We start from the raw sequence: 21,631 nt of genomic DNA, 5'->3' as shown, positions 1-21,631 counted from the left end.
ATTCTAAAGCCCACATTTTCACTTCAATGCAAATGTGTTGTCTGAGAGAAGAAAAGCAGAAAATAAGAGCGTTTTTCTCTCTAGACACTGGCTTCCAGCCCAGCATGGCTTGAGAGAGGGAATTGCAAGAGTGGTTGTCATGGTGGAGATCAGCAGAACAAAGAAAATGAGAGTGGAATTAAAGTAAGCAAAATCTTTGTTCTTGTGATTCATCTGCTGCAGAAATTTTTAAGCGCAAAAAACTTCTGTTGCGTTCTCCCTCTTCTAAGAGAAGTCCTACAGTAACAAGTCATGTTATCTATTAAACACTCGTTATTTCAAAATACGTTAACTTAAATTAAAAGTTGTAGACATGTAAATGAAATCAGGGTCAAAATGCTGTCAATAATTAACCAAAATCATTTTTACAACCATTACCACAGCTTGACCGTAAACCTGCTCCTTGCAGAGATGCAGGCCACTGAGTTCTAAGCATCCTCTGGAAACTTGAAGCCCATGGTGGAAAAGCTTCTGGCAAAGTGCCCAAATCATGAGTCAAAGAGCTGGATGCTGGAGGAGGCTCCGACCCGTTTGGCCCCATCCCTGTTAAGCACAACCGGCTCACACAGACCCCAGGAATCCTCAAAACAACCAGAGAAGATTCCGTGTCCTCAGCTACAGGCGTGTGTGTGCACACACCGGTGTGTGTGTCTCTGTAAAAAAGTAGACTTACACAAGCTTTCCTACCTGCCAACATGGCAGGAGGACTCAGAGTAACACACACATATATTAAGGAGCAGAACCGGAAAAGAAAGCACTCACTCTTGACAGCTGGAACATAATGTGTGCTCGTGTGATTGCCAGGGTTGAGATGAAGGGCTCTTTTTTGGGGTAGGAGCAATCAAGCTGTCAATATCAGTGTGCAAAGAAAACACAAACGCACATGAACACATGGACAGGTGATGGGGGAAAAATAAGGGGGATTTGGAGCAGAATTTAAGAACAGGGGTTTGAACTAGGAGCACGATTATTGATACGGACAAGGGCAGACAGTGGTTCTCAAGGTTCCCTCCGAAGATGTCATGAGCATTTCCCTGACAGCAAGGAGAGAAAGTAAAAAGGAGTGAGGAACGGAGAGGGTGCTCTTCATCTGAAGCCTGCAAGCAGCCAAAAAAAACAGCAGACTCCAGTAGGTCGGCACAGGAAAGAGGAGGAGGGTGTATGTGTGTGTTGAGGAGGCGAGGGGGCTGTTAAAGCCCTTGTGTGTGCACTCTGTTCTCTTCAAGTGTTTGTTTTTGGCGATTCGCAGGGCCTTCAGCTGGACCCATCCCAGGGGAGTCATTATATTGCATTCTTTTCCCATTATTCCAGGCGTCTCCGCACGAGCAGCACCATCCCCAGATTTGACTGGCCTGTCCTCTGGCCCACGCTGCACCGTCTTTTCATCCTTGTCACTTTTTTTGTTGCTGTAAACAATCACGTTATTAGTGAAACATGGTGATATTCCAAAAAGAAAGAGAGCTTGAAGAGTGGGCTGAGGGATTTCTGCTGGGAAAAAGCTGGCACAAGAGTGTGCGTGTGTGCATCTTAGCTTGAGCGTTTTTCCTTTCCTTTTGAAAACTTTATCCTGACACATTTCAAATCAACACTGAAGATCCAGCAAATTTGGATCTCTGTCCTTTAAATTGCCACATGTGCTTGAAGCAGGGAACATGAATGTGATCCATCGAACAGGTGTCCCGAGCTCTTCACTTCCATGGGATCACAGCAGAACTCCACTGGGATCACTTATCACCTCCCCACAGTCATTCTTTCTGTCTCTTCTGCATCTCCTCTCCCCTTTCCGAAACTTCTCTTTGACCTTCCTCTGTGCAGCTTTCTTCTCCTGGGTCTGAGTGACCTGGGAATGGAGGAATGCTGCGCAGAAGTATGTCATTACTTTTCAGTGTTTCAGAAAGACGGAGGGGGACCGGCCTTCCACCCAGGAGGCACCTCACCACTGACAGACAAGTCCAGGTGAAAGTGGCTCGGGTCGTCCCAGTGTCACAGAGGACACACACATTTTACGCACACACGCGCTTTGGCACACATGCACAGGCTCCAGCCAGGCTGTGGCTCTGTGGGAAGAAGGGGAAAGGTCAACTTCAGCTGTGCTGGGGATCTCTGTGAGAGCAAGCAGGAGCTTCCTGACCCAAAGTCACATGGCAAGATCACATGATTTGATCATGCTACATTCCAAATCTACATTTTTTTTCCCTTTTTTCTTTGATTTAGGGTTTGATTGTTTGCTTATATACTTTTACTTATATATCACTTATACAAACAAAAAAAAACAATTTACATTAATTTATCTGCATTTTCTTTTTTTCTTTTTTGTATTTTTAAAAAAAATGCAATTATCTGTTCTTTTATCATTTAGCTGTTTTTGAATAAAAATAAAAGTTGTCAAGAAATTTTAACACATTTTGGATTTTCAAAAAATGGTTCCAATGGTCCTAAAACTGTTTTGAAGGACCATACTACACTTGGGTATAATAAAAGGTTAAAGTGTATTTGACTCGATTTACAAGTGTCACAGTGTTAAATTAGTGCTTACACATAAATAAATTTTAGCTTGGATTGACCGATTTGCTGAATTTAGGTAAAATTGTTTGAACTGATAATTAAATGACTTTTTCTACATTGAGCTGTTTTTTTCTCGTGCAGAGGAACCTCATTTTTCAGTTGCGATGATGACCTTGAGGAATCAAAAGATCCCTCAGACTGCATGACTAACAAAGAGAAAGCTCTGACTTCCTAGCCAAAGTTGCATGATCTTTATCTCCAGTCAGCCTGGCATGCTTTCCTTCTGCAAAGAAAGATAATTAGACTGTTGTCTCCAAAAATAACATTTTACAAGGCCAAAGACTCCGGGCAAGCTTCACCGCTCTGCAACCGCAGTTTGTAACTCTTTTCACAACAGTTTACAACCTGCTTCACTATTTCAGTGATGACTCTTCATCAAGGAACTGAACTTGTGACTCTTTGGCTTGATTCATGTCCTGCGTTACCTCCCTGTAATGGCATGTACACCCTTACTTCCTCACTGGCAGGATGCAGGGCTGCAGCTGGCAGAGAACAGCGGCTGTTATTTCTGGCATGAAAGCGTACCTGCCCCTTTCAGACCTTAACAAACAAGTGACACCAATAAACAATGAAGACTTATCAGAGCTTATTCACAGCCCCTCCAAACCCCTGTCAGTTCTACTCCTATCACTAACTTGTCATTTCAATAAAATTGTGCAACTAAGCTTTAAAAAATGCCCGTCAGGTGATGGGTGTCCCCTCTGTCCAGGTAATTTATTTCTCTCCGAAACGTTCTGGTTAACTTTCTGTTGCTTTTGTTGGATGCATGTTCAGGCAAAAAACAACAACTCGATCAAAAATTCAAAGGTGCACAAATAAAAAATCTTCATGTGATGACTTCTGCACAACCCAGGATTATCAAAATGAGCAGTGACCTCACACTCTTCAGTTTTACGACAATGACCGTCTAAATCAAACTGAGGAGCTGAGGTCAAGTCTCATAGTAATAAACACTAAGACAAAATGCAGACTTGTTTTTATTATCATAAATCAAGCCCATTGAGTCACTGGTAGGGAATCTGATGTGCACATTGAAGGCTGATCCACACACTTAAAGACCCACTTTAATTAAAATGGTGTTTTTAACATGTTCTTGTAGCATTATTCTCATGATGGAGGACACATGTAAAGAAAGTTCAGCTTAGAACTGTGTTTCTGACTATCTCTTCATTCAAATTGTTAGCAATAATAGGATCAATATGCACATCAATCTGTGCAAAAGTTTGGAAGTTGTTTGTTTTCGTGGGTGACACACAGAAACACTGCCGAGATCAACTCTAGGTTGACGCCATGAAATTGGCGGCACCCACTTCCGGGTTGGAAAAGAGCACAGGAAATACAACTAATATCTTGTAAAAAATGTGTTCTTTTGTGTGCCAAAGGTTATATATTATCCCATAGATGGATATTGTTTACTACAGAAGGCTAAGAATAGCATGGTATAGGACCTTAATAGACTGAGAGTGCTTTACTGAGAACGCTTTGAAAGTAGATTAAAAGCTGATCGAAGTGGGACTTTAAGGGTGTATTCAGACTGGACACATTTGGTTTGCTTAAAGTGAACCAGAATTCGTTTCCCCCGGTAATCCCGAACAAATTTTCAGTCGGAACACACCCAAGTAGACCCTGGTCCGGGACCAGGAACCTCTCTCGGACCCATCTTTCGAAGTGGTCTCAGTTTGTTTCCAATCGGACTGAGTTTCGGTTCGCTCTGAGATTCCTCAGTCTGAATAAAATCCATGTGTTCATGTGACGTAAACACAGTCAGAATGTAGCAACAGATGAGCAGCAGACAAATGTAAAGCAACGATTGTCGCACTATCAAAGAGGAAAAAAAGGTTCAACTCCTTTCTGGTTTCTCGTTTATTTTAATACAGCTGAAAACACTTCTTACATGCTTTTCTGTATCTTCTTACGCGGCACACGCTGCTGTGACATCATTCTTAAAGCTACCTTGTAGTTCCTTAACAGAATTCTCTCAAACCAATGCCATAACACCACAACGATGAGACACAGCAACTTATTGAAATGTGATCGGATGAATGCAGGCTCACCAAATACAACTTGATGTGGACCAAATTAAGTGGACTGGGTCCAGAGTAAATGGTTTACCCAGTCTGAAAAGCACCCTAAGACATTTTAAACAAAAGATCCATTCAAAAACTAAGAAAATTATGCTTTGTCCATTTTTCTCTATTATTGTACAAACAAAAACGTTAGCATAATATTAATGGAATGTATCTGAAAACTAATACAACGCTGAAGCCCACATCGTCCCAGCACATTCACCCGCAAGTGAAAGTTAGTGAATGTGAAGGAGAAATTGTCCTGCTTGAAAAAGACTCTCGCCATTTAAGACTGAATAGTTTTTAAACACACTGTGGGTCTTCCACTTCAAAGACGTTTCAAAAGGCACCACAAAACTCCTGACCACATGCTCAGCTGAAGAATTGATTCCAGATCTGTGTCTTGCACCAAGTGAAACATGTTCAAAGTGTTATCCACAACACTTTCTGCTTCGAAAACACACCTGTGATGTCTTTTGCTGAAATAAAACTATGGTTTTGAAAATTGGCAACATTTGGTGTTTGCTTGAGATTAGATTACCGGTACTGGTTTTTCCTGTTGAAGGCCAAATGTGGATCAAGGCCTGAGAAAGGAGCCTGGGAATTTAGTTTTTTTTTGGTTTTCTTGTGCTAAGTGGATTAAAAAAGAAAAAAACGAATGCTCAGTTGGAGGATACAATTCTTCAGAACAGATTGCCCCTTGTTCTCATCACATTATCCAATACCAGTGTTGTTTACTTGACATGTCACTACTAATTAGATGAAATTAAATGTAACTGCAGCTGAAGCTCCTCTATTTGGTATAAACCACAAGGAGCTGCAGAAAACATTGAAAGGCTTTTTCCTGTTTTAGTACATAACCATTTCCTGAGCATTATGATCACCTGTTTCCACTTTGTGACCACACAGGTAGATGGTACTTACAGTCATTTCAAATTTGTACATCAAACAACACAAGACTTGCATGAGCAAGAGAGAACAGCTATGGCAGAAAATGAGGAATTGAGAAAATAAGATGACAGAAAGAGGATGGATATGGGAAGGAGTGTTCCAGCAAAAGGTCGCTGAAGAATAATAGCTGTCAGTCAGCCTTGACCTGGGCACGTCTGCTTGATCTTGTGGGAGCAGTTTGTCAGAACATACAGAACACAGTAGATGGAACTATGGCATTTTCCTGTGGAGGAACAACCTTTGGCTGAAACATCAGCTTATGCTTGAAAGAGGGAACCACAAAAGTTCAAATGGGTTTTTTGTCTGACAAATATTTTTTTTTAAATTGTTTTATGAGCATATGTAACTGTTTTTGACTCTTGATTGAAGGTTTAAATTGAAAAAAAATATAAAACCTCTAAATATGCAACATTTCTGCTATCTTTTTTTGCTTTTTCAGCTCGTCTGCTTTTTAAAAGAATGGTGAAGTGTGCAGTCCTGTGGTGTAGCTGTAAAATAATGCCTCCCATATGGCCGTGAAAGCCATGGTACATATAACACCCCACAGCAACGAACAAAAACAGACAAGCTGTGTGTGTGCAAAGAGTGTGCAAACACTACTGTTAAGTTGTTTTATGGTGTTAAATCATCTGATGGGTAATCAGGCATTTTAATGGCAATCTGTTCAACAGCAGCAAACACGTACCAAAGGGAGGAATCCACAATCCATCCATTCATTAAAAAAAATGCTGTTTAACACATGACATTTCAATTTAGTTTGTTCAAACTTTATTTATAAATCGACTTGACAACTATGGGTTATTATTTATATTTGTTGATGCTTGCTCTATTTCATTTGTTTATTTGTCTTTCCTCAGTATTTTTTTATTTTTCTCCCTGGCATCTGTGATTTGCCAGCATGACCCTCTGGCTGCAGCAGGAGCTGGAGGAGTTGCAGGATTGGGGATTTCCCACAATGCAATACCAAGGTTGGACAGTGCACGGCAGCATTGTAAATCTGTGTTATTTGTGGCACACAGCATTTTATAGAAACTGTAAAATATGATAAGGAATGGAGTCCAAAAAGTTTTTTTTTTCCTGTTAATAACAAGACATTTATTTGCTATAAAACTGTAAAAACATTGCTTTTTGTTTTTCATCTCCTTGCTATTTGAACTGTTTCCACAACAGGTGAACTTCCCAAAAGAATGTCTTTCTGATGCACTGATGGAAAAAAAATCGATTATATGTCATAACAATTTTCTTAGATAAATAAACTGTCCATAAATATTAAATAAATCTGTTGTTTTTTTGTTTTGTATTTTTTTAAAAAGTTGTTACTTACTTGACATGTTTTCCCAGCTGCTTATATAATGCAATGCATATACTTGATTTTTTTTTGTTTTTGCAATGTGGAATTATGTTAATGTATATTGTGTTAAAGGAGATGAGCAGTTTTGGCACAATAGACCTATACGTTCATGATGCTTCATCCACTTTGTTTCACACAACATTTTCAGACTGGAAAGTTTTTACTTTTAAATGTTTTTGGCTTCCTGTTTATTTAGTTGTGTGCTACATTGCATTTTTGACACTTATAAGGGCAGATTACTTTTTTTAGGATGTTTCCCTGGTGTTTCTTTTCTGTGTTTATTTCCAAAAGCATCCAAATTAAACCTCATGTTTCCAATTAAAAAGCTAGTGCCAACCATGGAATATGAATGGATGAGAAATGTCACAGTTAGTCTGCCTCTGCTTCATAGATGGTCTAATTACTCATTATTACTTTGGCCCCTATAGCTGACTCCTATTGCAAAAAATTAAGACAAAATATTACAGGTTTTGCTGAAAGCTACATGTTTGCTAAATCATGAATGTCAGGAGCCAGAGGACAGGGGATAAAGCACAAAAACAAAAGTTCACCTGGATGATTAGGTGACAACAAAAATCAAGCATAATAATTAAAATTCGCATGAATGGATTGGCTGGATCCCTGCAGGAACCTAGTGGAGCTGAAGTATTTCTTAAAAACAAGCAGTTCTCTATATTTAGGTATTTTAATTAATGAACGAAATTTTATTGTTTTAAAATAATAACACATTGCCTTCTTAAAATAGAACATCAGTATGTTTTCTGCTAATAAAAATTAAATGCAAACCTTGAAAAATATCTGCTTAGGGGAAGAAATTCTTAAAAATCTAGTTTGTGTGCCTTTAATCAAAATCTGTTGAAATCATTAAAAAATATATGATAAAAATAAAGACAAAAAATGATTATTAGCTTTGTGTATTGTTGTTGTGGAAGCCGATACAGAGACTTATTACAAAAATATATATGAGTTTAGACTTGAAAGTGTGGCACCGGAAGTAACGCTGCCTGTCAGGCTTTATAGATGGTTATGGTACCTACACAGTGTTTGACAAGCTGATGAAAACTGATCATGTGACTCCTGTGAAGGACTTTTAAAAGCAGATGACATATGAGCCTGTGGAAATGCATGTTTGAGTGTTCCACAGAGCGTGACCCGCGTGCGCGACGGCCAGCTCCCGCGCGTCCGTGCACGTGCGATCTGTGCTACGATATTGTGCTGGTGGGGGGGGCTGGCAAGGGGTGGAGGTTGCCTTTGGGGTGTCGAAGCGGGTCCCGTGAATTTGGGATGGCGCTGTGTACAATGCGAGTGAGTCAGTGGCCAAAGTTGCACGGTGCGAGTTTGGAGAAAGTTCGCTGTTGATCCGAAGTTCATTCATGATGTGGAAGTGCAGTGCACACATGCGGACTACAGACTCCAAATAACACGGACTTCTCCGCTGCTTTGTTTATGGACGTTTTTTGCTTGAAAAGCAAAATTTTGCTGGAGCCGCTGCCGTTTCAATGGGTTGTCGTCTTTCTTATCGCTCTGTAAGTTGGACAAAGATTTATTTCATGGCTGGAGACGAGTATTTGTCACGAATATGGCCTAACTGATGATGCTTTTGTAGCCTTGTCTCGGGTGTTTAAAGACAATGAACTCCCCCCGTGAGCAGGAACTGACACCCTTATCTCGGAAACACCGACTTATGGCTGCAACAATGCCCGGCGAGGACAGCCCCCTGCCCGGCAACTCATCCAGGGCTGAGCGGAACGGAGTCGGGGGTCTTGTCCACTGTTTCATATGTGGAAGCGGAGTGACTCCGGGGAAGGAGCTGAGGTTACAAGTCACATTTCAGGGAGAGAGGCTTCCATTTTTCCCGTTTCTCCAAAACCAGGAGCCAGCCCCGTGCGCCTGTGAGCTGAGCCCGGACGGTTACGCACTGGTGTGCGCCGTGTGCCACTGCTTCCTGACGGAGCAGTGGAACTCCTTCGAGCGGAGCAGGACACCCATCGAGAAGCGCATGTACTGGCTGAAGAGACCCTATCAGTGCGACTCTCGGCGGGTCCCGCAGGAGTGGAACATCTCCTATGATCTGGAGAGGAGGATCAGCGTCGGCAGCCAGAACTACGACGGTGGCGCAGAGTCGGATTTCTCCTCTTTTTCCGAAAACGAGAACCTGTCAGATCAAGACATGGATTTAGTTGACAAAAGTGGTGTAGGCAAAGACAAGTGTCTCAGAGTGTCTGGCAAAATGACACGAGATGGTGTCAGGAGAAACAATGTCATCAATATTAAAAGCAGCCCAGAGTCACAGCGCGCGCTGCGATGCGTGATGGGGATCTACGGAGCGCAGGGGTCGCCTAAAGCTGAGCGGGTTCAGTCAGCATGGCGCGGGGCTAAAATTATGAATAATGTCTGTCAATCATCGGAAACTCTGGCAAAGTCCCAGGAGAGATTCCATCAGCGGGGTTATGACAATCCCCTATCTGACCCACCTGTGCAGGACAATGGAGTCATTATGCGCAACAGGCGCTGGCTGGAGGAGGAGAATGCCAGACATGTGGAATCGCGTCAGATCCTGCATGCTGCCGACAGCAGCTGCGCTCCGTCCAGCCGTCCATCACTGCAGCACCGAGGGAGTGCCGAGGATAACTCCAACGCTGCGCTGTCCTCTGTTGGAATGGCTGCTGCCATCCCTAAATGCACCCGCACTGTTCCCAGGGAGAACGCCTCTGACTACTCAGATGAAGATGAGATCAACATCACAAGTGATGATGAAAGGAATGCCTATGGTCGCAAAAGCAACCACGTCAGAACGTTGACAGTTCTCTCAGCCTCAAAGTGTTCTCAAGCAGATCACAGTGCAGACTCTAGTCCAGAGAGGTGTGTGTGTTACATCTGTGGGACTGGCCTCCGACATGATGATCAGTTTAAAGTTAGTGTGCAGAAGCAAGAGAAAGCGCAGGATGAACCCTTCTTCCCCTTTTTGTGGCTTCACTCTGCTCCCAGAGGTGCAGTTCCCATCAGTCTAGCTGGCACCACCCTCATCTGTGGCAGCTGTCACTCCTGTCTGATGCAGCAGTGGCAGAGTTTCCAACTGGCTGACGTCCCCATCCTCCAGCGCTTGTATGTTGTTCCTCTCAACCAGACTGGTGCTCTCCATCACTCCCAACTTGCATGGGAAGATAGAAAAAACTCTGCATCCACTGAATGTATTAGTGAACCCAAAACCTTTCATGAGGCATGTTTCCTCTGTGGTCAGGAGTCTAGAGGAGACATGAGAGCAGTATATGCACAAGTCGGTGCTGGCAAATCTCGTGGAGTGATGTATTTTCCTTTCATTAACCTGCTGCCTTGCCCACCGAATGCACAGGGGATGAGGAATGGGCGTGTACGCTGCTGCCACCAGTGTCACTCTCTCTTGGAAGACATCTGGGGTGCGTACCGGCGCAGCCTCAGCGAGGACCTCATCACATCTGTCAGCTCCTTCCTTATTAGATACCACGCCTCCTTGCCAGCTGATGAGTCTGGAGCTGTGTGTTTACAGAGAGGAGTGAACACAAACTCCAGCAGCTCCATTTCAGTGTGTTACCTATGTGGAGCTGAGCTGAGTGCAGGAGAGGAATATCAACTGCACGTCAACCCACCAGGTCGCTGTGGGGAGAGGGAGCCCTTCTTTCCATTTCTCACTGTGCACCCTCCTGCACCCCGAGCCAAGCCAGTTGACCCTACAGGCCTGGTTTCGGCATGTAAACTGTGCTTCCATGACCTACATGCTCAATGGGCACTTCATGAGAGCAAAGGCCAAACTCCATCAACCCCTGCAACTTGTAACTTACAGAATGCCAACCCACAGCAGCCCAGCTCACCCTGGGCCCGCCAGTACAGCTGTGAGACTTTTGTGTGTTTCTTCTGCAGGCAGGAGCAACGCAGGCAAGGTAGGCTGTGTGCTGTCACTGTGCAGCGGCTTCCTGTGTTCTTGTATGCGCCCCGTAGCCCTCGCACACTCCTTGTGGATGATGGTGGGAGGTTGATGATTGGCTCATGTGTGGAGTGCAAAGCAATGGTGCAGCTGGGACAGAGCATGCAGCAGGACACATCTAAGTTAAGATGTGGAGCTTCAACTGAGGAGAGGAAAGATCCAGAGACTCCCCCACCACCGCCAAGACCCAAGGTAAGAGAAAGCGCATGCAGCCTAAGTGTGACTCAGAGACACTGTAAGCTTCCTTACAGTATGGCACCTGTTCTTCCTCTGTTTTCTCTACACACATGGTAGCATTTAGTTTTTCTGAGTAATGTGTTCATGGAAGTACCAATAAATAATCATCTAGCTGTCAGATTGTATAAATATTCTGTTATGATATGGAAGTTGTTTGCTGTTCTGTTAATATGAATCATAGAAGAACCGTTCTAACGCTTTTGTTTGGCTTAAAGCTAAAAAGAAATTTAGGTCTTTTCACGACCATTCATTTGTATCAACAAACTAAAATTATGACCAAGAGCAAATAGGTTTTTGATGTGTTAGTGTGTTTGTTTGAGCCAGCATGACTGAGCAGTTGGTTTTTGAATGAATGCAGTGAAGACTTTGTTTAAAACCATAGCAGTAATGATGACAACTGTGACAGTTGACAAAAAGCAATACATATCTGAGTTTGATGTTAAATGTATGGAAAGTATGACTTAAATGTAAATAAGTTTATAAGCTACAAAGATACCAGTGTCCTCAGCATGAAGAGCATCAAATGTAACAATTGTCACAGTTCTGTGGCAGGATAACATCAGTTTCAGACCTCAAAAACATTTTCGATTTTTATAGTGCTAGAGCAGTGTTTACACGTTTAGTAGGATTGAAATAATTAATAGTGGATGTATTTAAATATTTTATAACTAATAGCTAATCAATTTAGGGGAGCAATTTAGCTCGTGCTGGTTTGCAGCACCTTTCCTTCTGTGAAACCAGGGTTCAAAACCGGGCTGCTCCCTATTCCCTTCTCTGCTTCTGTGCCAGTCCCAAGCCCAGATAAATTGAGAGGGTTGCGTCAGGAAGGGCATCCGGCATAAAACATTGCCAAGCTAACCATGCAACTCATCCTCAAAAGAGAGGTTGTTTCACTGTGGCAACCCTGATGGGAAAAGCCAAAAGAGAAAGAAGAATAGCTAGTAGATTTGATCAACTTCAGGGTTTTTCATTCTAATACCACATTCAATCAGTCTAAAAAGATGTTTGGTAGTTTTGTTAATTTAGGCAGTGATATCATTACATTGCATTTCTTTAAAATGTGTGTCATGTTCATTTATTTATATTTTCAATATAACTCCTCCCACCCATCCATTTCTTGGGTGTCACAGGGCTGCCAGAGTCTAACCAGGCTACTGTTGGGGAAGGGTACACCCTGGACAGGTCACCAGCCTGTCGCAGAGCCACCAGTATGAATTATTTTCCCAAATAATGACAATGAAAAGTCATTTTAATAAGCTACGATTCTGGTCCAGTGGTCCGGATGGGTTGGCATAGGGCACACAGTACACCTGTTTTAGTCCTCTGAGCAGAAATCACTATGTCATCATTAACTTTTTTTGCTTTCTTTTTCCCCACTTTTTATTGTTAAATAAAAGCAAATATCTATGTTTGTTAAGTCTTCCTCTGCCTCCGTCACTTCTGGTGTACTACAAGGGTCTGTTTTGGGTCCGCCTTATACTGCCTTTGCAGCATATTTTAAGATCTTCATATACATATATATATATATATATATATATATATATATATATATATATATATATATATATATAAAGAGCTTTAACACCTCAGGGTGTTTTTAAAATTCATATTTTAGGCAGGTGTCTATATTCGATCAAGAGTTCAGGAGGATGAATGATAATTTTATCCATCTAAATTAAGCTAAAACTGAGGTCCTCGTCTGTGCGCCTGACAAGTGCCTCAGGCATTTGCCTCTCTCTGATAGTCCAGGGGCTTGGTCCACTTGCTTGCTTAAGTCAGCCTTCTGTGAGGAGCCTCGGGGTAACTTTAGACCCAGTTTTATCTCTTGACTCTCACATTGGGTCCAATTAAATTATGAAATGGAGATACTCATCCATACTTTTACTTCTTCTTGTCTTGCTTATTGCAACTCCATCTTCACATGTTTAAGTAAAAAATCTGTCGACCGGCTACAGGTCGTCCAGAACGCTGCTGCAAGGCTTTTAACCAAAGTTATCACACGTGACCCCATTATTAATCCAGCTACACTGGCTCCCCATCTGTTTCCGTATGCATTTTAAAATCCTAGTTTTAACATACAGAGCCCTTAATAGTCAAGCTCCGATCTATATAAAAGATGTTGTGCGGCCATACACTCCCAGTAGGTTCCTGAGATCATGTGACCAGGGTCTGATAGCTGTTAAGAGAACCTGGCTAAAAATTAAAGGTGACAGAGCCTTTGCAGCAGTGGCTCCATCATTCTGGAACTCCCTTCCTTTCAGTCTCAGATCCATAGGCTTAGTGTTTTCTTTTAAAAGCAGCCAAAACAGAGCTTTTTCCTTATTTCTGTTTTTACTCTCTGTCTTCTACTTTGTGTTTTACTGTGAAGCACTTTGTGATTTTTTTTCTTGAAAGGGGCTATATAAATAAAGTTTATCATTATTATTATTAAATATAGGATTTGCTTGGATTCCGAGGAAGTTTCTCGTCATAATTTTTGCCTCGTTAGTGATAAAGTGTCCGTCTAAAGTCTGATTTAGCCGGTGACCTCCTGCCTGACATCATACCAGTGGCATGTAGAGCAGGAGCTGCAAACTGCTCCAGCAAAACAGGTGCTTTGTCCTTTAGCTGTCATGCCTTACACTTGAGTAAGTTGAACTATTATGCAGGAAGTAGCCACCTGCTTTTTGCTATTGCAGTGTGCGCTCACATACAAAGTTATGCTCAATTGAATTTTGATGACTGCAGCTGGGACCCCCCGACTTCCAAATTAAGAGACGTAACAGCAACCATAGTGGAGACGATGTCCATCTTGATGAAGGCTTTTTTTTTATATTCCTGTTGGTACACAAATCCATGTATGGAAATACCATATGGGTGGGTGACACCCTGTTGTATGAAATGAAAACTAAGATGTGACCGACTTGGTAAATGTGATGCAGATAGACACAGCTGTACGCGTTAAGGAGGTAATCATGTCTTTTGTTTGTGGGTTGCACACCAACTGTCATTAAGAGGTACTAGCTGTAGACCATCATGCATAGAAAAGATATCAGACCAGCAGGAACCTCAGTCAGGATGTGAGTTTAAATAATAAACATAACTAAACAAGAAAGAATGAGAGTATATTAACCACATGTAGCTGGAAATTATGTTGTAAAAGAAAAAAATAATTAAAATAAAAAGAAATACAAATTGTTACCCACAGATGTATATATTTAAACTGATTTAATTGTACGTCAACATGCTGTAAGTTAACATTTGATATGTGACACGTCACCTGATCGGAAGAGTTTATTTAAAATAATCTTTAGTCCTTTCATTAACTCAGCGTACACCAAGTGTTCAAGACAATGAATAACTTTATTTTATGTAATTTACTTCTAAATAATACGGGAATGTAAAATATATGACCTTATGCTGCATTTAAATCATTAAGATCATGACTACTTACTTTACCAATGCATTGCCATTAAGCATTACATTAGATGAACTTTGTGAAACATTTGGGCTGTTTTTGTTATTCAACTCCTTAAAGATAAATCTATAGCAGAAGCTTGTTTTCAGGAAATAACATTTTAAATTGTTTTTTTTATTATAAACATGTAATTGTTGTCGAGGTTCCTTAAGATGCTGTTGTTGTCTTCATATTTTAACATGTTTAGCTTCAGTGAATAGGAAGTTTTTTTTGTTATGTTAAAACTAATAAATACTTTTAAGGTAGAGTGAAAAGAGAGGCCTGAAAACCTTGAGCACTTAGTGTCTGCAATCTTTTTTCTGCTTGATTCACCACACATTGATTAGCTGTATTAGATTTAGCAAAATGCACAAGTTTGAATGCACTCTCTTAAAGAAACAGCTCAATTTGAATTAAAACACAACAAAGGGCCAAAGAGTGTGGGTGATATTATTTCTTTAGAACTTTCTGAAGCTCCTGACTCACTATGATCATTCTACACATCTATCATTTGTTTAAATTGATTTGTTTTGGGCATTGAGCCAACGTTATGTCATTACTGTTAATGGTGTGACAAACAGTGGCTGTTTAAGATTTCCCTTTTCATTGTAACAACATTTGATTGCAAATTGCTGCCCTCCTCTGGATGGTGGCACTTTTGTGTTCTGCCCAATCAAAGCAGCATCTGTTGTATACTTTTTTGATTGCAGGAGCCCGTTTTATCTATGGGTTTTGACTAGAATTTGTCTCAATAACTTGAAATTTTTTGCTAAAATCTAGAAAAACCTAAACATTTTTAACGTTGCGGGCATTCAAGTCGAAGGCCATTACAAATGAAAGAATAAAAAATAGGTATTTCTAACAGTTTTACTATCATTGTTTTTATTTGATTTAAAATAATCGCATTTTCAGAGTCTGGCTGATGAAATGTGCCGACTCTGCCACCTTTTAGAGTACCGGTACACAGTTGATGTTTGTCAACGCAGGTTCTCTAGAAATTTCTTTCTTTTTTAAATGTAGTCAAACAGCTGTCATGTTTAAATAATCTTTCTTTTAAATATATTATGTAACATGCTGACTGCTTTCGTGATACGGTCTATGAATTCCATTTTAATGCATGTGTACTTGTAAGCTGGTTTGAATAGCGTTGCTGTGAGTTCCTGTTTGGCAGCAAAATATGTGAGTGCACTGAGCCAGTAAATGAGCGGTCAGCTACCAGGCTGAAACAAAAATCAAGTCATTTGAGTTCAGGCAGTGCCAGCGTGAGTTTGTCTGCGTTTGCGTGATGCGCTTTTATTTTCCGGGACCTCAATTGATTTCTGCGTGATTTCTGAAACTCATGAAACTTGTATTTATTAAACATGAATTTGTGTATGTGTTGACCTAAAGGAAGTTGGAAATTTTAAACTAACAAGAAATATTGACTCTAAAAAAACAAAATCCCATAGCCGTTTATTGAAAAATAAACACCTTTTACTCAGTCATTATATTTGGCATTATAACTATTCTTGCTACCTTTATTTAAACATGTTCCTGCTAATCATACTTATTTTTTTCACGATATTTTTCTACTATTTTTTTAGTGCAAGTTATTCAAGTTATAAACTGGCCCATCACATGCCCTTAATAATGTACGGGTGTCCGCTGGCCCTAGGTCAAAAGTTTGAAAACATTTGACAGATTTTGTGTAGCCCACTTTCAAGTGGTAGTTGTAGGGCTTACTCCTGATTTTTCCAATTTTTACCAGGCTGGGATTTGTCAAAATACTTTGATTTTGGTTGCAGATGTGAAATGATTGGATCTATAACGACTTTAACTTGTGTTAAAGAGCGGTTGCCATAGAAATGTTGATTCAGAGTTCAAGTTGGACCAATCACTGCTTATTGACGACGTTGCCAGTGGTGGTGTCCGTATTGCGAAAAAATGGTGACTGAATTGACTTAATTTAGTTTGAAGCAGTAGCAAGTCATTTCCTATGGGTGACAACACACTCGCTGGGTCCATTTCTCATACACAGTCAATGATGTACACACATGTGTGGTAACAGGTTCCTCTTCCTTACTGAAGTTTGCGTTGTGATGCTATACACTGTCCGCCAGACTGAGATATAAGTATTTTTCTTTCAGAGGTAATCCGTTTTAACTGTGGTAATTATAGGAGACAAGAGAGTTTTCCAAACTAAGCTCCCTCAGTTTTTGACACATAATAACTGATGTTCAAGTATTCATTTACGGTCCTAAATGTGGTGCACTGCACTTACGCGTATCACCATCTCCCTCAAGAACAGCTGAAAGTTTTTTTTTGAATGTGTGTTTGCCAGGTGGTTGGAAGCACTGGCAGGTGTTTGCCTTTGTGCTGGCAAATGCAGCTGTAGTGTTGCCACAGCTGTTTTTTGTGAATAGTCAGTGTACATGGGCAGTTCTGCACCTGGAGACAAATTTAGTGTGCAGCACAGTAGCTATTGGCAGCCTATTTCCTGAAAAGGCATTTAACACGAGATCTGTTGGCTCAATTTTTATTTCTTGCTGCAATATAATGTTTCTCATTTGTGAGGCTTTTTCACATCTTTTGAGGCTCCCTAAAGGCCACGCAAATGACATTTATTAATTTTTTAGTTCTTCAACTCCATTTCCATTTTATTTCACTTTCAAGTGAAATAGAGCTGTTGCATGACAGCTGCATTCCTTTTACCAGCCAAACATACAATTATTGGAGAAATAGAAATGAGCATTTCTACAAACTATTTTGAAGCTGCTTTTTGCCTCAAACAGCTAATTGTTCGATTTGGATTATGTCCTTTTCGTTCAAGCATCCTCAAGTCACGCGCCTTGTATCCTCCACCCTCATTTCCACCCTCACTCATGACATTCTGCCACCTTGTTCCCCACATACTCAGCGTGCCCTACTAGTCTCAGAGTGACTGCACAGACAGAGAAAGAGAGCAATTCTTGTCTTAGCATCAAAGGATACTAGAGACTGTGCCTTCAGATGAACAACCCTGTAACCGTTGTTATTACATTTAACATCATGCTTTCCTATTCTTGCACTAAAAGTCTCTGAGTGACTGTCATGAAGGATTTATTTTCTGCGATGCACAGAAGCATCATTTTCTCCTCCGCCGTCTTCAGCTGCAGAATTCAGCTGCCCGACTACTAACGGGGACCAGACAGCGTGATCATATCACACCAATACTGCTCTCCCTGCACTAGCTGCCTGTTTCTTTTAGAATTGATTTTAAAATCTTACTCTTGGTTTTTAAATGTTTACATGGTCTGGCACCTCCTTGTCTTTCTGAGCTCTGCGATCTGTAGGCCAGATGCTCTTAGTGGTTCCAAGGACTCGACCAAGGGGGACAGAGCATTTTCAGTGGCTGCTCCTAAATTCTGGAATCGTCTCCCCCTGTCAGTGAGGTCTGCCAAATCCTTAAATGATTTTAAATCTCTGCTAAAAACTCATCTTTTTACATTGTCTTTTAACACCAGAGAGAATGATAGTAAGGCAGCTTTTTTAGTATTTTCCTTTATGGATGATTTTATTGCTATCGTTTTACTGTGCTTCTTTGAATTTTACCTATGGTTTTTGTGTATTTATACTTGTCCAGCACTTTGGATGTCTGGCAGATGTTAAAGCGCTATATAAATAAAGATGGATTGATTGATTGATTAATTGATTGATCATTTTATCATGTTTTGCCCTGCTGTCTTTAGCCATTTCATCTGCCTTGTTGACCAGTGATAGATATAGATTTTCATGGCTGTTTAATCACGTTTGTGATTTTAGTAAGGAATAAAAACTTTAAGGCATGCAGTCTTCTTTGAAAACACTTACCAGGATGGTCAGTGGCATTTCTCACATGGTCTGCGTGATGTTGACCAATATAAGTGAGTCACAGCAGATTTCACAATCCTCAAAGCCACAGTGAGCAGCCAGAGAGGAAAGTTCTCAGAGAAGAAGTCCTAGCCGTGCAACATGCTGCCAGACAGCTATCAATTTTCAAAATATGGAGCTAGAACATTTTACTTTTGAAAGCTCCATTTCACGCATGGTGAATAGAATAGTGACATAAAAAAGCTCATTGTCTCCTCCTGTATAAAACACTTAAGTTGTTATGAGAGGCTACAGACACAGAGGGACTCGAGATGTTTTTATGTTCCCCTCTTCTTCTGGGGGCTATAAAAATAGCACTTGGCTCAAGTTAAGTGTCAGAGGTCTTCTTCTCTTTCTCCTCCCTTCTTTTTCCAGCTGTGTCATGTCTTTTCTAGGCTCTTCTGTTCTGCATCACCTCAGTTTTTGCCCCTTCTTTCTCCACTTCCCTTTTTCTTGTTTTTTTCCCCCCTTTAGCCCCCTTTACCCCCTCTCGTCTCCTTCCTCTTGCTGTTCATCTCTCCCTCTGGTATTAGGGAGGCCACATGTTGCTGGCCTCTCCTGGCGGTGCGAGCCCCGTGGCAGGCCCTGGCTCCAGGCTGACGCTCAGTTTGATGTGTGTGCGCGACTGAATGTGTGTCCGTGTGTGTGCGGATGAGAAGGAGGACTGTAATGTGCTCTTGCATGCCTGACAGCGAGTGCATGTGCGCACAAGTGTGTGAGGCTGCTAACACAGTAACTTGATCATGGTGTGGCCGAACAGTACAGTGTGGAGCAGTGCTGTGATTTATCCCGCGGGGCCAGCAGATGGCTGCAACAGGAGTTTGTTTAAGTTTGCTTCAGAGCTGGGCAGGCAGCCAGGAGCGTAGAGGAGGTTTGCCAGAAAATGTTCACTAACTCTGGATGCCTAACCACATTACTCCCCCTCTCTTCTCCCCTCTGCCTCCCCCTAACCCTTCACAGCCCCTTCGGTCCAACACACACACAGACACACGAATGCTCTTGCAGACTTTCTGTCGCTACTCTCCTTTTACCCCTCTCTAATTTCTGTCTTTCCTCCCATCTGCTGCGCACACATGCTTACATACATATGCACGCTCACACGCACATGTACGCTTTAGTTTGTGAATTCGTCCCTGTTCTGTTGGCAGCATCTCGGCTTCAGACATGATCTCACACCTCAGGAGTGGACATTAAAGACTGAGGACGTGTCCACTGCGGTGGGGGCCTTCTGAACACAATCAGATGACTGGCACTCATCCTCTCATACTTGAAAAGGGATTGATCTCCTGAGCATAAATAGCAACAGCCATGAGTTGAACATACACGCACGACACACGACTGATGAAATAAAGTCCAGTTGGATTTTTTTTTCCTTCAATACGAGGCTTTTTTAGCTTTGTCCTTGGTTCTGTCTCTGTGTTGAGGGAGGCGATGATAGCCTTGCGTCACCTCATTTCAGGTCAACCTAATAGATAAATTCTCAACCTTTTGCTTCACACATCGGCTGCACTCACCACCGCTTATCTACTCTACATCCTGTACTTGTCTGTCTCTCCTCTCTGCATACTCCTCTGCTAGACAGAGACCTGCTCAAAATCGGAATGTCACATTGACTAAATCAGATCAAGCAGGACGCATAAAAACACAGCTGAAGAGCATGTCTGAATGGACACCCTGAGATGATTGGTGAGACTGTGTTAATGTGCACTGCTGAGGTAAATGTCATGTACGGGAAAGTGAAACAGATTTAGGCTTTAGGCACATGTTAAGTTTCATCTGAACTGCCCAATTCCTAATCTTTGATTAAGGGGAACATGTTGCCTATAATGTCCTCATCTTCAGTTTTTTTAAATGAATAATAATATTTAACTGTCTACATTACATGAATATTTGAATTTCATAGAAGTAGGTTTTTTGTGGCATCGTTTACTTATTCAGGCTTAAATGAAGAAATCAGTTCCTCTTAATGATTATTAAACTTAAAAATGTTTAAATGTTATCTGTATCATACCATCTGATAGTGTTTAAAGTTACAGGTATTTACTCCAATGTTACCAACAGGGGAGATTGTCAGGAAGTTTAAAGCAATCATTGCATGCAAACACCATGCAATACAAAAACGGCGGGACAAGAAAGCCTTTTGTTGTTGCACACAATGATATCATGAGAATTCCTGAGATGTTGTTATTTTTTTCTTTTAAAGACCCACTCCAATAAAAAAAGTGTTTTGGGTGTTTTTAACATGTACTTGTGGCATGTTTCTGATGATTGAGGACATATAAAATTAAAATTAAAATTCAATTTCTAAATATTTCATCAATGAAATAATTGTGAATAATATATATTTCTGATGAACTCCTGCCGCTCAGCAGAAGCTAAGTCCTAGATAACACACTGTTTTCTTTTTTTAAATTTTGGCTAAAAAAATCATAATCATAATTTAAACAAACACTGGAAACACTTTTAAAGTTGATCAAAAGATGACTAGAGTGGAACTTTAGCACTCTCGCCTCACAGCAAGGGGGACCTATGCTGTGTGGCGTTTGCATGTTCTCCTTCTGCATGAGTGGGTTTTTTTCCTCCCTCAGTCCAAAAATATTCATCATGGGTCAAATGGTGACTCTTAGTTGTCTATAAGTGTGTATTTGAGGGTGTGGTTGTATGTCAGTGTGTGGCCCTGCAATGGACTGGCAAACCATTCAGGGTGTTTCCTGCCTTTGCCCAACAGTGTCTGGCATAGGCTCCAGCAACGGGGCAACAGGGTTGCAGGAGCTTTAGAGGAGATTCAGAGGATGCGTGTTAAGCTTATACTAAACTTGCTTATCAAGCAAGTTTGAAAATGGATGGATGGATCGCTTCTATAGAAAGAACTTCTATGATCCATGTTTAATGATTTGGTCATGGTGTGAATATTAAACTGTTAAAACATCTAATTCTGTGTTTGGTTGATTTGCCAAAGGATTCAAGTTAAAATAGAAGGAAATGAACTGGTAAAAGAAACACTCTGTTATTAGACCAATTATTACCGAAACCTAAGGTTATCTCACGTGGCAGACTTCAGAATTATAGTTCCCCTTTGTGATCAGTGTACTGTGTTTCATTAGACACAGTAAACAAATTAATCTGGACAATGTGGACAATTCTTTTTGTTGATTTGA

At 41.1% G+C, this 21,631-nt stretch overlaps 1 protein-coding gene across 2 annotated transcripts in view; it reads left to right on the top strand.

Annotated features, from left to right (window-relative positions):
• The first annotated feature begins 8,184 nt into the window (after nt 1–8,184).
• gse1 (Gse1 coiled-coil protein) overlaps nt 8,185–21,631 on the top strand; it is a 167,920-nt gene continuing 154,473 nt past the window's right edge. Inside the window, exon 1 of one of the 2 annotated variants that reach the window (XM_011491852.3) lies at nt 8,185–11,125. In XM_011491852.3, coding sequence (XP_011490154.1) covers nt 8,603–11,125 — 2,523 coding nt within the window. In that variant the 5' untranslated portion in view covers nt 8,185–8,602. The remainder of the gene's footprint in view (nt 11,126–21,631) is intronic. The other variant, XM_011491844.3, reaches the window with a different exon arrangement.

The sequence above is a fragment of the Oryzias latipes genome, chromosome 3, assembly GCF_002234675.1.
Source record: "Oryzias latipes chromosome 3, ASM223467v1".
In the NCBI taxonomy this organism is placed as follows: Eukaryota; Metazoa; Chordata; class Actinopteri; order Beloniformes; family Adrianichthyidae; genus Oryzias; species Oryzias latipes.
The sequence above is the reverse complement of the archived record's forward strand: the minus strand, read 5'-3'. Positions and strand labels throughout refer to the sequence as shown.